General features: G+C 41.9%; 1 protein-coding gene across 1 annotated transcript in view; it reads left to right on the forward strand.

Moving 5' to 3' along the window:
* BRCA1 (BRCA1 DNA repair associated) overlaps positions 1-16,802 on the forward strand; it is a 290,350-nt gene extending 273,548 nt beyond the window's left edge. The window contains exons 22-23 of the mRNA XM_040331227.1: positions 14,020-14,071; positions 16,009-16,802. Of these exons, the coding sequence (XP_040187161.1) occupies positions 14,020-14,071; positions 16,009-16,109 (153 nt within the window). The 3' untranslated portion in view covers positions 16,110-16,802. The remainder of the gene's footprint in view (positions 1-14,019; positions 14,072-16,008) is intronic.
* The last annotated feature ends 657 nt before the right edge of the window (positions 16,803-17,459 follow it).

Below are 17,459 nucleotides of genomic sequence, written 5' to 3' on the forward strand. Positions count from 1 at the left end.
CTATTTAATCTGTTTGCAAGTGATATAACTACAGAGTTGTTGGGTAAGGTATGTCTTTTTGCTGATGACAACACGAAGGTGTGCAATATGGTTGATATCCCTGGAGATATCTGTAACATGGAACATGATTTGACATTGCTGGAAGATTGTTCAAACCAGTGGAAAGTGCAGTTAAGTGTTACTAAATGTAATCTAATGCACCTAGGGGAAAGGAATCCCTTGATAGAGTACAATATTTGTGGTACAATGCTGGCCAGTACTATAAAAAAAAATTTGGGGGTACATACAGTATCTCACAAAAGTGAGTACACCCCTCACATTTTTGTAAATATTTTATTATATCTTTTTATGTGACAACACTGAAGAAATTACACTTTGCTACAATGTAAAGTAGTGAGTGTACAGCTTGTATAAGTGTAAAATTTCTGTCCCCTCCAAAAAACTCAACACACAGCCATTAATGTCTAAACCGCTGGCTGTAAAAGTGAGTACACCCCTAAGTGAAAATGTCCAAATTGGACCCAATTAGCCATTTTCCCTCCCCGGTGTCATTCGACTTGTTTGTTTTACAAGGTCTCCGGTGTGAATGGGAAACAGGTGTGTTCAATTTGGTGTTATTGTTCTCACTCTCTCATACTGGTCACAGGAAGTTCAACATGGCACCTCTAAAAACTCCCTAAAGATATAAAAAAAAATGTTGCTCTATATCAACATGGCCTAGGTCATAAGATGATTGCCAAGACCCTGAAACTGAGCTGCAGCACAGTGGCCAAGACCATACAGCAGTTTAACAGGACAGGTTCTACTCAGAACAGGCCTTGCCATGATTTACCAAAGAAGTTGAGTGCACGTGCTCGGCATCATATCCAGAGGTTGTCTTTGGGAAATAGACATATGAGTGCTGCCAGCATTGCAGCAGAGGTTGAAGGGGTGGGGGGGGGGGTCATCCTGTCGATGCTCATACCATACGCCGCACACTGCATCAAATTGGTCTGCATGGCTGCCATCCCAGAAGAAAGTCTCTCTTCTAAAGATGATGCACAAGAAAGCCTGCAAACAGTTTGCTGTAGACAAGCAGACTAAGGACACGGATTACTGGAACCATGTCCTGTGGTCTGATGAGACCATAATAAACTTATTTGGTTCAAATGGTGTCAAGCGTGTGTGGCGGCAACCAGGTGATGACTACAAAGACAATTGTGTCTTGCCTACAGTAACATAGTAGGTGATGTTGAAAAAAAACACACGTCTATCAAGTCCAACCTATGTGTGTCATTATATGTCAGTATTACCTTGTATATCCCTGAATGTTGTGGTCATTCAGGTGCTTATCTAATAGTTTCTTGAAACCATCGATGCCCCCGCTGAGACCACCGCCTGTGGAAGGGAATTCCACATCCTTGCCACTCTTACAGTAAAGAACCCTAAACCTCTTTTCTTCTAATTTTAATGAGTGGCCACGTGTCTTGTTACACTTCCTTCCACGAAAAAGTTTTATCCCTATTGTGGGGCCACCAGTATGGTAATTGTAAATTTAAATCATATCCCCTCTCAAGTGTCTCTTCTCCAGAGAGAATAAGTTCAGTGCTCCCAACCTTTCCTCATAACTAACATCCTCCAGACCCTTTATTAGCTTTGTTGCCCTTCTTTGTACTCTCTCCATTTCCAGTACATCCTTCCTGAGAACTGGTGCACAGAACTGGATAGCATACTCTAGGTGCGGCCGGACCAGAGTCTTGTAGAGCGGAAGCATTATCGTTTTATCTCTGGAGTTAATGCCCTTTTTAATGCATGCCAATATTCTGTGTGCTTTGTTAGCAGCAGCTTGGCATTGGATGCCATTTCTGAGCCTATCCTCTACTAGGACCCCCAGGTCCTTTTCCATCCTAGATTCCCCCAGAGGTTCTCCCCCCAGTGTATCGATTGCATTCATATTTTTGCCATCCAAATGCATTATTTTACATTTTTCTACATTGAACCTCATTTGCCATGTAGTTGCCCACCCTATTAATTTGTTCAGATCTTTTTGCAAGGTTTCCACATTCTGTGGAGAAGTTATTTCCCGGCTGAGCTTAGTATTGTCCACAAATACAGAGATTGCACTGTTTACCCCATCCTCCAGGTCATTTATGAACAAATTAAATAGGATTGGTCCCAGCACACAACCCTGGGGGACCCCACTACCCACCCCTGACCATTCCGAGTTATTCCATTTATGGGGAACTGTGTCAAATGCGTTTGCAAAATCCAGATACACCACATCTACGGGCCTTCCTTTATCTAGATGGCAACTCGCCTCCTCATAGAAGGTTAATAGATTGGTTTGGCAAGAAAAATGCTGATTACTACTAATGGTATTGTTCTTATTACTAAAATCTTGTATATAGTCCCTTATCATCCCCACCAACAGCTTACATACTATTGATGTTAGGCTAACTGGTCTGTAATTACCACTGATGTATTTTGGGACCTTTTTAAATATTGGTGCTACATTGGCTTTTCTATAATCAGCTCGTACCATTCTAGTCAGTAGACTGTCAGTAAAAATTAGGAACAATGGTCTGACAATTACTTGACTGAGTTCCCTAAGTACCCTCGGGTTCAAGCCATCTGGTCCCAGTGATTTATTTAATGTTAAGTTTACAAAGTCTAATTTTAATTCTTTCCTCTGTTAACCATGGAGGTGCTTCCTGTGATGTGTCATGAGGATAGACACTGCAGTTTTGGTTACTGGAGCCCCCCGATACCCTTGTGAAGACTGAGAAGAATAAATTCAATACCTTCGCCATCTCCCCATCCTTTGTAACCAGATGTTCTTGCTCATCTTAGCATCTCTAATTGCACCCTTACATTTCTTTGTTGCATTCTTTATAAAGTCTGAATGCTGATGATGATCCCTCAGCGTTGCATTTTTTGAAGGCCTTCTCCTTTGCTTTTATATGCATTTTTACATTGGAGTTAAGCCATCCATGACTTTTGCTCTTTTTAATTTATTACCCAATGGGATGCATTGGCTAATGCCCTTATGCTCTTAAAGCAAACCCATCTCTCCACCGTGTTATTTGTTCCTAAGATTTTATCACAACTTATGCCTTCTAGCAAGGTTTGTAGTTTAGGGAAGTTGCCTCTTTTGAAATTCAGTGTCTTTGTATTCCCCTTATGTTTCCTATTTGTGTGATTTATACTGAAGCCAATTGACCTGTGATTGCTGTTACCTAAATTGCCTCATATTTCTCTATCCACGATCAGGTCTGTATTGTTGGTAATCAGTAGATCCAGTAACCTTTTATTTCAAGCATGGTGGTTCTTGAGGGAACCATGGATGCCAACATGTACTGTGACATGAAATATATTGATTAAGGGCGCAAATAGAACATATACTAATGCAGTAAGTGAAAACTGAGTCCAAAAACAAGACAAATTATATTAAAATTATATAGAAATGTGTTAAATTGGGTCTTATGTGAACTCCAACACCATGCTTTTTAAAGTGCAATGTGCTTCAAATCTTGAAAAAAGTGCTTCACCCGAAATGACAAATAAATGTGCTCACCAGATATCTTTGGCCACAAAGTGACCTTCAGGCATATAAATCAAAGGATTCCTTCCTCCACTGGCTTCAAGCCACACACAGTCTTATCCAACTGCTTCCAAAATTATCCCGGACCTCAATCCAATCATAAATGGCATGACATGGTACAATCTTCAATCAGATATACTTTTGAAAACATATCCACAGCTCCCTTCCACTTAATCTGTGAAAATTGGCTCCATCACAAACGAGCCACAGAAAGGTATAGATAGTGTAATATAGTCTTTTAATTGCTTAAAAACACTTACAATTCTTGTGTAAAGGCCCATACACACGGTCAGACTTTTTGCCAAAAAACTTCAAAATTAGCAAGTTTTCAAAAAAATCAGACCGTGTGTACGCTCCATCGGACAAACTTTTTCGTTTTTTTTCGGACAAAAGTTTGCTCTGCAAACGGACAGACTAAACATCTGTTTAATGTTGTGAATAATGACGTTTCTCACCTTCACTGACAAAGCTGCACTTATGGGCACTGATGGGAACTGATAGGTGGAACTGATGGACACTCATAGGCAGCGCTGGTGGGCATTGATAGGCGGCACTGATGTGCACTGAAAGGCTGCACTGATGGGTACTTATGGTTGGCACTGATAGACAGCACTGAATGGCACTGATGGGCATCATTGGTGCCACTGGCAAGCATTGCTGATGGGCACTGATTGGCATCTTCCTGGGCACTGATGGGCATATCCCTGGTGGCCCAGGGTGGCATACCTGGTGGGCCCCTTTGTGGGCATCCCTGGTGGTCCTGGGCCAGCATCCGTGGGGGGGGGGCTGCGCTAATAAAAAAAAATCAGCACAGACCCCCCTGTCAATAGAGCCGGCTTGTCTGTCAAACACGAGTGAGGAAAAGCCGATAAACGGCTCTTCCCGTTTACACTGTGATCAGCTGGCTTATCCTGCTGAACGCCATTTGATGCCCAATCAACATAACTGAACCACCGCCCAGCCGTCATTTTGCTATGGGCTGGGTGGGAAGTGGTTAAAGCAATCATGCAGTACAGCAGAATGTCAGATGCATATCGGAATTTTCTATGCTTGTTCTAGGTCAATGATTCAGAAAGCTGAGGGGTCAACATTATAACCAGTATAGGTCAGAAATTACATCCTCCATATTTCTCACCTGACAGGTGTACTTTAACCACTTAAGACCCGGACCAATATGCAGCTAAAGGACCCAACTGGTAATTGCGCGGTCATGCAATGTTGTACCGAAACAAAATTTGCGTCCTTTTCTTCCCACAAATAGAGCTTTCTTTTGATGGTATTTGATTGCCTCTGTGATTTTTATTTTTTGTGCTATAAACGGAAAAAGACCGAAACTTTTGAAAAAAAATGATATTTTCTACTTTTTGTTATAAGAAAAATCGAATAAACTAAATTTTAGTTAAACATTTAGGCCAAAATGTATTCAGCCACATGTCTTTAGTAAAAAAAATCGCAATAAGGGTATATTTATTGGTTTTCGCAAAAGTTATAGCGTCTACAAACTAGGATACATTTTCTGGAATTTACACAGCTTTTATTTTATGACTGGCAATCTCAATTCTTGAGGTGCTAAAATGGCAGGGCAGTACAAAACCCCCCCAAATGACCCCATTTTGGAAAGTAGACACCCCAAGGAAACTTCTGAGAGGCATGTTGAGTCCATTGAATATTTTTTTTTTTGTCCCAAGTTGAATAATGAATGACAAAAAAAAAAAAATTTTTTTACAAAAAGTTATCACTAAATGATATATTGCTCACACATGCCATGGTTATATGTGGAATTGCACTCCAAAATACATTCTGCTGCTTCTCCTGAGTATGGGGATACCACATGTTTGGGACTTTTTGGGAGCCTAGCCACGTATGGGGCCCCAAAAACCAAGCACTGCCGTCAGCATTTCTAAGGGCGCAAATTTTTGATTTCACTCCTCACTACCTATCACAGTTTCGAAGGCCATAAAATGCCAAAATACACTACCTATCACAGTTTCGAAGGCCATAAAATGCCAAAATAGCACAAAACCCCCCCAAATGACCCCATTTTTGGAAAGTAGACACCCCAAGCTATTTGCTGAGAGGCATGTCGAGTCCATGGAATATTTTATATTTTGACACAAGTTGCGGGAATATGACAAACTGATTTTTTTTTTTTGCACACAGTTGTCACTAAATTATATATTGCTCACACATGCCATGGTTATATGTGGAATTGAACCCCAAAATACATTCTACGGCTTCTCCTGAGTACGGGGATACCACATGTGTGGGACTTTTTGGAAGCCTAGCCGCGTACGGGACCCCGAAAACCAAGCACCGCCTTCAAGATTTCTAAGGGCATACATTTTTGATTTCGCTCCTCACTACCTATCACAGTTTTGAAGACCCATCTAATGCCAAGATGGCACACAACCCCCCAAAATGACCCAATTTTGTAAAGAAGACACCCCAAGCTATTTGCTGAGAGGCATGTTGAGCCCAATGAATATTAAATTTTTTTGCCCCAAGTGATTGAATAATGACCAATAAAAATTAAAAATGTACGAAACGTCACTAAATGATATATTTCTCACACATGCCATGGGCATATGTGGAATTGCACCCCAAAATACATTCTGCTGCTTCTCCTGAGTACGGGGATACCACATGTGTGGGACTTTTTGGGAGCCTAGCTGCGTACAGGACCCCAAAAACCAAGCACCGCCTTCAAGATTTCTAAGGGCGTACATTTTTTATTTCGCTCCTCACTACCTATCACTACCCATCACAGTTTCGACAACCATAAAATGCCAAAATAGCATAAACCCCCCCAAATGACCCAATTTTGGAAAGTAGACACCCAAGCTATTTGCTGAGAGGCATAGTGAGTATTTTACAGCTCATTTGTTTTTGAAAATGAAGAAAGAAAATAAAAATGTATTTTTTATTTTTCAAATTTTCAAAACTTTGTGACAAAAAGCGAGATCTGCAAAATACTCACCATACCTCTCAGCAAATAGCTTGAGGTGTCTACTTTCCAAAATGGGGTCATTTGGGGAGGTTTTGTGCCATCTGGGCATTCCATGGCCTCCGAAACTGTGATGGGTAGTGAGGAGTAAAATCAAAAATTTACACCCTTAGAAAGCCTGAAGGCGGTTATTGGTTTTTGAGGTCCCGTACGCGGCTAGGCTCCCAAAAAGTCTCACACGTGTGGTATCCCCGTACTCAGGAGAAGCAGCAGAATGTATTTTGGGGTGTAATTCCACATATGCCCATGGCATGTTTGAGCAATATATAATTTAGTGACAACTTTGCGTAAAAAAATATATATATATTTCTTTTTCCCGTAACTTGTGTCAAAATATAAAATAATCCATGGACTCGAAATGCCTCTCAGCAAATAGCTTGGGGTGTCTACTTTCCAAAATGGGGTCATTTGGGGGGGGGGGTTGAATTGTCCTGGCATTTTATGCACATTTAGAAGCTTATGTCATACATCACCCACTCTTCTAACCACTTGAAGACAAAGCCCTTTCTGACACTTTGTTTACATAAAAAAAAAATTTTTGCAAGAAAGTTAAGTTGAACCCCCAAACATTATATATATTTTTTAAAGCAAAGGCCCTACAGATAAATAAATGGTGGGTGTGGCATTTTTTTTTCACACAGTATTTGCGCAGCATTTTTTCAAATGCATTTTTTGGGGAAAAAATACTTTTTTTATTTTAAAGCACTAAAACACACTATATTGCCCAAATTATTGATGAAATAAAAAAGATGATCTTAGGCCGAGTACATGGATACCAAACACGACATACTTTAAAATTGCACACAAACGCGCAGTGGCGACAAACTACATACATTTTTAAAAGCCTTTACAGGTTACCACATTAGATTTACAGAGGAGGTCTACTGCTAAAATTACTCCCCTCGATCTGCCCTTCGCGGTGATACCTCACATGCATGGTACAATTGCTGTTTACATATGACTCCAGACTGACGCTTGCGTTCGCCTTTGCGCAAGAGATGGGGGGGACAGGATGCTTTTTTTAATTTTTTTTATTTATTTCGCTTTTTTTATTTTATTTGTAAGCTGTTCCTTCCATTTTATTTATTTTTTTACCATTTTTATTGTTATCTAAGGGAATGTAATATCCCTTATGATAGCAATAGTTAGTGACAGGTATTCTTTTTTCTGACCACACCAAGATCGGTGTGATAAAATGCTTTCCCAATGGCGCTGTTTATATCCGGGGGGGGGACATTCCCTCCCACTGAATGTAAAAGCAGTCTAGAGGCTAATTAGCCGCTAGGACTGCTTTTACATGAAAGCCGACCGCTGGCTGAAAAAAATGATACCAAGATGATACCAAAACCTGCAGGCATCATTCTGGTATAACCATTCAAAGTCCAGCAACATACCAGTACGTTGATGGTTCTTGTTGGACATGTATTGTAATCTTTTTTTTGTTTTCATGCAGCCTGTTGGCTGAACGAAAAAAAGATTGATCGGTGGGTGCCCACCATTAGAATACCTCCCTTCATCCACCCACTTCTAATGATGGGCATACATGCACCATTTATATATGCCTAAGCATGGGGGCATCCTCCCGCAAAAAAGTTATGCCGCGTACACATGGTCAGACTTTTCCACGGGAAAGCCTCCGTAGGAATGTCACCCGTAAATATGCGGCATTAGGATCTAAATCGCTCCTCCGCCCCTAATGCCCCCATGCTTCGGCATATATGCTCTTTTTTTAACTGTGGTGGTGAAATCACCTCCTACAGCGTTGGAGTTGCGGCTTTATATATCGTGGGAGCAAACGCTATTGCTGTCACGCTAAATAAATCCGCGCTGCAACTGAATGGCGTACCTGCTAAGCAAATGATGGTTAACATTAAAACAAAGTAACATTACAGTATAACAGTAAGATCATACCATACCTGCAAAGCAAATACCAAAAAAAAAAAACATAGTAAAAAATATTTTTTTTTTTACCGCAACCTGTGCCTAAAATATATATATGCCGAAAGCATGGGGGCATCCTCCCGCAAAAAAGTTATGCCGCGTACACACGGTCGGACTTTTCCACGGGCAAGCCTCCGTCGGCATTTCGACCGTATGTACGCGGCATAAAAAGTTATGCCGCGTACACACGGTTGGACTTTTCCACAGGAAAGCCTACGTAGGAATGTCGACCGTATGTACGCGGCATTAGGAGCAAAATCGCTCCTCCGTTCCTAATGCCCCCATGCTTCGGCATATATGCTCTTTTTTTAACTGTGGTGGTGAAATCACCCCCTACAGCACTGGAGTCACGGCTTTATATATCGTGGGAGCAAACGCTGTTGCTGTCAAGATAAATAAGTCCGCGCAACAGCTGAATGGCGTACCTGAAAACAGTAAAGTAAATTACATACCTGAAAAGCAAGCGTGAAAAAACATAACAACAATAAAACTTTGCAGAATAGAATACAGTAAATAAGAGCAGAACAATAGAGAGGGAGAGAACAATAAAACGACAACTATTTTTGTTTTTTTTATTTTATATTTTTTTGTTTTTATTTTTTACTTTTTTTTAACACTTTTTTGTAACTGTAACTGTTCAACTTTTCGGTTCCAGGTCTGGGTCTCTCAAAATGCGATGGCATCTTGGGAGACCCTGTGTAAGTGTGCCTAGCCTGTGAAATGTTTTACCCTATGCTAATACTTCACTAGTGTGTGGAATCGTTCAAAACATTCACCAATACAAAGACCAGGATCGGCAGGACAGCAGGGACAAAAATAACGGGTGTCACGCCTATATCCGCGCTTGGGGGGGCTTGTTGGGTAGGGGTACTCTCGAGGACATACGAAAAATGCCTCTCATGCAGTCGGCTTACTGCATTTGGTAGGGGATGGTGAGGTGCAGAATCATTCTAAGATGATCTCATCCTGGAAGTCAAGGAAGGATCCATTCCGTCCTGAAGCTTTGTATAAGACATAAGCATTCAGTAAAGTCAATTGAAATAAATATAGAGACACTTTTTTGTACCAGCGTCTCGTCTCACGGCAATATGATACGGCGCCATCAACTGGTCGTTGAGGTCCACCCCTCCCATATTTTGGTTATATTGGTGGACACAGAGGGGTTTCTCCACAAGACCAGCCGCCGTACGAATTTGTACTGTCGTGTCTGCGTGAAGGGTGGTAAGAACGAAAACATTCTTATTGTCCCGCCACTTCACAGCGAGCAAATTATTACACCTGCAGAAGGCTCTCACCCCCAGCCTAAGACGGGAATCTACAAGCCGCTGGGGAAAGCCCCAGCGATTAGGTCGCACGGTGCCACATGCTCCAATCTGATGATCAAACAAGTGACCAAAAAGTGGCACGCTGGTGTAATAATTGTCCAAATATAAATGGTACCCCTTTCCGAATAAGTCCCACATGATCTTGCCAGTGGTCCCCATGTAATCTGGGCAACCCTCCGGCTCTACCTCACTATCTTTGCCCTCATAAACCCTAAAGCGTGTTGTGTAGCCTGTTGCCCTGTCACAAAGCTTATAGAGCTTGACCCTGTATCTGGCACACTTGCTGGGAAGGTACTGCTTGAAAGACAAGCGGCCAGAAAATTTAATCAGGGACTCAAAAACGCATACAACTTGCTGGGGATTAAACAAGGCTGCATAACGTTCGTTGAAATGGTTTATGAGGGGCCGAATTTTGTAGAGTCGGTCAAATTCAGGGTCTCCACGCGGACGACGAAGTGCATTGTCACTGAAATGCAAGAACCGCAGGATCGCCTCGTATCGTTCCTGGCCATGTGAGCAGAGAATATGGGCATATGGTGGTGTGGACTTGTGGACCAACATTCGCAACTTCGGAAATTGGTGTATGCCCATGTTGAGGGTAAGGCCCAGAAAGGTCTTAAATTCGGAAACCGTAAGTGGTTTCCATTCTCTGGCAAGGACGGACTGGGGATTAGCGGCGATGTAAGTACCAGCATATAAATTACTCTGGTCCACAATAGATCTATAGAGATCTTCCGTGAAATACAGCGAATAAAAATCAAGTGACGTAAAATTAGCGGTATCCACCTGAATACCGGGTTGGCCAGTGAATGGGGGAAGTACAGGTTCTGCAAAAGTGGTGGGGACCCAATCAGGATAGGCAAGTTCTGCAGGAAGGGCACGACGGGCCTGTCTTTGTCTTCTTCTTCTTCTTCTTGGTGGCAGCGGGACACTACTTGTGCTTGCCACCTCGCCAGCTTGAACTGCACTTATGGGACTCGCCACATCACCACGTGATACTGCAGTGCTGGATGAACGACCAGGGTGTACCAGGCCGCTGGTGCTTGCCAGTTCACCAGAAGGAATAGCGGCGCTAGTACTTCTCTGCTCCATACAAGGGTCCTGCGGTTCTTGCTGCTCAACAACATCAGAACGGGGTCGGGTACGCCTGGCCTTAGCAGGGACCACAAGTTTGTCGTCAGAGCTATCTGGCATGGAGCCGCTGTCTTAAACAGGATCGTATTCTGAGCCCGAATCTGACAAATGCGTGACCTCTTCTTCACTATCTGTCATGCTCAGAATCCTGAAGGCCTCTTCACCCGTGTACATTCGCTTTGCCATTTTGGGCTCTAAATTTAGTGGTACACTGGTGATGATTCACAGGTAAAAAAAAGCACCTGACTGTCAGCAAACGTAGAAAACGCTTAAAAAAAAAACTGTTAGCGATCGCAGGGATCAGGCCTGTCTCTGCGAACGCTGCAGTTATGTGTGTTGTATTTTGGAAGTGACAGTGATCGATCGATACTGCACTTGGGTGGGCTGGGCTGGGCAGAGGGGCAAAACGCAGGTGCTAGCGGGTATCTGGGCTGATTCCGCTAACAATGCGTTTTTGGGAAACCCTAAACTGCTGGGTACGCTAGTATAGATCTGATCAGATCAGGTATCGATCCGTTCAGATACTATACCACTAAGGGGGGTGTATGCTTTGCGCGTGGGTGTAAGCGTTACTGGCACTAACCTAATGCTGCCTGGGGCGACGCAGACCCTGACTGACGCTAAAATGAAATTGATATCACCCGCCGGGCGATCAGGGGGTTAAACCTTTATTGGGTAATATGCGACGGGTGCCCTGATGCTATAAACATCAAACGAATTAACCAGCGTCAACCGTAACACTTATACGGTGATCACTGGTGAAAGGGCTAACTAGGGGGCAATCAGGGGGTTAAAACCTTTATTAGGTAATATATGGGGGTACCTGACGCTTTCTAAAAACCTGGCGGCGAACCTAAATAACTAACTGGCTAACCTGCGTCACCAGTGACACTTATACGGTGATCACTGGTGAAAGGGTTAATTTTAGGGACAATCAGGGGTTAAAACCTTTATGGGGGTACCTAACGCTATAAAAACCAGGCGGCGAACCTCAAAAAATAACTAGCGGCACCAATAGGGGGTGATCAAGGGGTTAAACCTTTATTGGGGGGGTTAGGGGGCTACCCTGGACCTAAAGGGGCCTAAAGCTAACTGCCCTAACACTTTTTTCTGTCATAAATTACATTAAATGCAGTGATCAGAAAATAAATGACCACTGCAATCCGTGACACTGTGACAGGGGGCTGGGGGGGGGTTGTGTGACTGTGTCAGTGTGCTGTTAGGTGCAACTCACAGTTATGATGTCTTCTCTCCTCAGCGTCGGACGAAAAGACCGACACGAAGAGAGATGACATAATTTCCTCTGCCTGTGTTTACACTTACACAGGCAGAGGCGGAAGATGGTTCGCTGGGAGCGATCGCGAGGGGGTGGCTAGAAAAGAATAGCCTCCCCCTCATCCCGGATCGCTCCCAGAGCCCACGGAACCGCTGCATGTACCCACGTCAAGGCAGGCACGTACAGGTACGTACATGTGCCTGTCCGTGCCATTCTGCCGACGTATATCTACATGCGGCGGTCCTTAAGTGGTTAATTGTGTCTGATTGTGATGTACTTTAGATATGCCAGAGTCATTTGAAAGCACCAACTCTCCAAGTGTATTTTTTTAGAAACAATATAAAGACAAGACATATAAAGACAAGACAGCTCCCTGGTCTATCCAGTAGTACTTTGTGTGATGTAGGTTTGTTTAGGATTGCATACATAATGTGCTTGCATATTACATTTTCTGCAGTAATGTTGATAAAAGCAGTGTTTTATCTAATGTATACTGTATATCAATGTACAGGTACTGTCTCTAACTGAAGATATGCCCCTTTCCAGCATTCATGGCCATATTACATTCTCTGCAGTAATGTTAATATAAGCAGTGTAGCACAAAATGTATATATTAACCACTTAAGACCCGGACCAAAATGCAGATAAAAGGACCAGGCCCCTTTTTTTGCAATTCGGCACTGCGCCGCTTTAACTGACAATTGCGCGGTCGTGCGACGTGGCTGACAAACAAAATTGGCTTCTTTTTTTCCCACAAATAGAGCTTTCTTTTGGTGGTATTTGATCACCTCTGCGGTTTTTATTTTTTGCGCTATAAACAAAAATAGAGCGACAATTTTGAAAAAAAATATATATATTTTTTACTTTTTGCTATAATAAATATCCCCCAAAAATATATATAAAAAAACGTTTTATTTTTCCTCAGTTTAGGCCGATACGTATTCTTCTACCTATTTTTGGTAAAAAAAAATCGCAATAAGCATTTATCGATTGGTTTGCGCACAATTTATAGTGTTTACAAAATAGGGGATAGTTTTATTGCATTTTTATTAATTTTTTTTGTTTTTTTTACTACTAATGACGGCGATCAGAATTTTTTTTCGTGACTACGACATTATGGTGGACACATCGGACAATTTTGACACATTTTTGGGACCATTGTCATTTTCACAGCAAAAAATTCTATAAAAATGCATTGTTTACATTGAAAATTACAATTGCAGTTTGGGAGTTAACCACTAGGGGGCACTAAAGGGGTTAAGTGTGACCTCATATGTGTTTCTAACTGTAGGGGGGCGGGGCTGGACGTGTGACGTCATTGATCGCCTTTCCCTATTTCAGGGAACAGACGATCAATGACAGCGCCACAGTGAAGTACGGGGAAGCTGTGTTTACACACAGCTCTCCCCATTCTTCAGCTCCGGGGACCGATCGCGGGACTCCGGCGGTGAACGGGTCGGCGGGTCCCGCGGTCACGGAGCTTCGGACCAGCGACCTACGGCTGGGCACTTAAAGAGGACGTGCAGGTACGTGCTTGTGCCCAGCCGTGCCATTCTGCCGACTTATATGTGCAAGAGGCGGTACTTAAGTGGTTAATGCACTATCTCTGACCAAAGTCAGTTTGTTACATAAAGTGAGAACAAGAAGCGCGCCTGTAACACAAGAGACCCAGTGTTGTGCGCATCACTTTTTCTTCAATTAGAACTTTTATTCACAGTTTAATATGCATTGTTAACATTTAACTATTTTTTCATTGCAGGGAACCACATCTCTTGTGGTTGTGCAACCGGATGGGAAGTCAGACTACACAGGTATGATTTATGCGATGAGGATTTAGCTGCAATTATATTCTCCTATTTCCTAGTCCGCTTATGTGATTTGTAGTTTAGTCTAAAAGTACCAATGCATGGACATGATTTTTTTTTTATGCTAGTTAATGGTAGTGATCATAGTGGGACTGTGATAGTGCGGCGGGCAATCTGATATTGACACTTTGTGGGAAGTGGCTTAGGGGCAATCTGACACTGACATCACCAGTGACACGAATACAGTGATTAATGCTAATACTGTACACTGTCACGGTACTAATGATACTGGCTCGGAAGGGGTTAACATCTCGAAGTAATCAAGGGATTGTGTGTGCCTAACAATGTGTGCTGCTTTTTACTAAAAATCACTTTGTTTATTCTGCCTGATTGGCCGGGACCTGGATAATTTTCCGGGACCTGCTGACTAAGTCCTGCTGTGTTCAATCACAGCAGTCAGCAGACGGGGGGATTGCACACATGCCCTGAACATGGAAGAAAGCTGGTAACTATGTATATTAAGGTGCCTGTACGAGCCTCCCATCCATAGTATATGTACAGCGACGGGTCAGCAAGTGGTTAACATATGTGCTCAGTTGCTGCAATTGCCTCTGGTGTGTGTATTCATCCACCAAATATACAGACAAAACGCATGTATATTTAATGATACAAGACACAGGGTTTAGTAAAAGGCTTTATTTAATTTCATTTCAGTTCCAGCAGTGCAACAGTTTTTTTTTTTTTTGTCAGTCATTGCACCATGCGCTTGCCCCTCCAGCTGTCAATGGAGCAACAAACTGGGGAGGGGAGGACGTAAATGGCTCCATCTCCAAACCACTAATTGAAAAGTGGAAGCCACTGTCAGGCAGCTGGGTGGATCTCTTTTTGTCAGGATCCTTTCTGAGCATAGCCAGGCTATGCCCCATCAGTTGATAGTGGGCAATAGAGCTGTGCTACAATGTATAACCATCGGCAATGCTCATTGGGGTGCTATTCAACCAACACATGTTACCGCAACTCAATATTGTGGATGAACCGTAAGGCATAGAATGCCTTTTTGTCTTTTGCATTTACCTTTAAAATAAAGATTTTTTCCATTTGGATCATTTATACAAGGTTACTTATCCCCCTCTTCTAAAGAGTAAATACATTAATTTTGGTTTTGAGGCACTCCAGTGGTCAATGCCTTATTTCAGTGGTCAATGCCTTATTTCAGTTTGTAGCTTATTCAGCTGACGTTATTACAAAAACAAAAAAAAATGTAAAAGCATGGGCACATAAGAACCAATCAATTGCCTTTTTTTATTTTCAATCTACAGTTTGGAAAAGTAAAAGTGATTAGTTGTTAAAAGTAATAGCTCTGTTGTGCTTTTATTGCTGTTCCTAAAGTAGGCATTTTCTTTTTGTTGCAAATTAGAGATTATTTATTTTTTCTTTATGTACATTTTTATTTTCCCCACATCAATCAGTTGATTGAGGCCTACGATGGCAACACCTAGTATTCTTTGGGGAAAAAAATGACATGCTTCAGAAATCCAAAATACGGCAATTCAAAAAGCAGCATTATTGTGCAGAATGCAACTAATTAGTATTGCTAGTGGCATTTCTCCCTTAGATACTGAATTGTGGTTTGGTTCTACATTTCATCAGTAGAGCTCTTGGGAAGGAAGGAGATGGCAGCACAGTAGAAATACAGAAGGAGTCTCTTAGTTGCATTAAACACACCCACCCAGATCTGTTGCTTGATTTGACTATTATACTGCAACAATTAAACAAGAATGAAATAAATTGTAAAGTCAAACTTAAAACCTACTTCAGTACCACATCAGTTCACTCTGCTGTTTTATACCATGATCTGCCTTGCTATTGTTCATAATTTACAGGGATGCATTTTTTTTTTATCCTTTGCAGTGCATTTTAATGTCAAAATTGTCTTTTTACAGCTATGCGAAAGAGGTACCGTGCTCTGGTTGTAACACGCGAATGGGTACTGGACAGTGTATCCAGCTATAAGCTCCAGACATTCGACAATTACCTCGTTTGAAAGATGCAAGTAAAGACAATCTTCATAAGAGACTGAACCACCATTTGTTTCTGTATGCATAACTTCAAGTAAACCTGTCACATATCTTAATGCTAAAATACTACAATGTTTCAATGTTCAGTTAAAATTGCAAAACCCACAGATACTCAATCTTATCATCCATAAAATGGATAGCAAGCCATTCTATACGAAGCGACCTTCATATCAGACATAGGTTTTAGATTTCACATAAACTGTGTGCTTTATACTTAATTTTTTAAGCATATGATGTTTACATGTACAATGTAAGCGCCACAGCTTTCCCTTTTAAACTTTGAGATGATGTGTTTCAAATTAAAGTAATGTACTGTTAAGTATAAACCTACAAGGATTTCTACTTGTTCAGGCAAATATAGTAACCCATACTAGCCAATAAAAACATTTTTCATTGTTCTGAATGCTGAAACATGTTGAAGTATTGTACTATGAGAAACTGTATCTCGGCTCTTTTAAAAATGTTATGCCCCAATATAGGATTGTAAATTAGTTATATGAAAGGACTTTTACTTGTGTCTGATGCTTTCCTCTTTCCTGCAGATTTTATTGCCATGGATCATGCTGCTAAATTCTGGTTTTGTAAATAGTGTTTATAATATGTTACTGTACAGTTTCAGTGTTTTGTAAAACTACCTTAAATAAATATTTGAAATACTACTGTCGGGTTTGTTATTACATGACTTGAATAAAATAAAAAAAACAAAAAAAAACACCATTACAGCCTTATTATGTATTTTGTACAACAGCTGACACAAAGGACAGTAAAATGTTGTTGCCAACAATTCAACACCTACGGAACCTTTTGAATGTTTAATCCCCAATCACAACTTGCATATTACAAATGGTCATTTAAAAACTTGTATTTATGAACCAAGGTAAAACTGATGCTACTTTCTTAGAAAGGAAACAGGCATGTACTGGCTATTGGGACTACCGGGAGTTTCCCGGTGGGCCGATGGCTCAGTGGGCCTGTCAGGTGCAGTCCTGGAGTCACTCCTCTCTGACAGCGAGTGATCCTGATTTCACTCATGTCAGGAGTAGCAGCTGCCATCACTTGCTGGAGTATTAGCCTTTCTGCTCCCTCCAGCCTGCAGGGGGAGATAGACAGTCGGCAGACTTTCCTTCCTCTCTCCCCTTATCACATGACTGGAGAGAGGAACAATGCTGCCTTCATTCTGGAGAGCTGTGAGTGAGTACATGTGGGAGGGGGGGGAGACACTGATGCAAGGGTAGGCTCTCTGATGCAAGGGAGGACACTGATGGGGTACACTCTGATGCAAGGGGGGACTCTCTGATGCAAGGGGGACTCTGATG

Source organism: Rana temporaria, chromosome 12, assembly GCF_905171775.1.
Source record: "Rana temporaria chromosome 12, aRanTem1.1, whole genome shotgun sequence".
Lineage (NCBI taxonomy): Eukaryota > Metazoa > Chordata > Amphibia > Anura > Ranidae > Rana > Rana temporaria.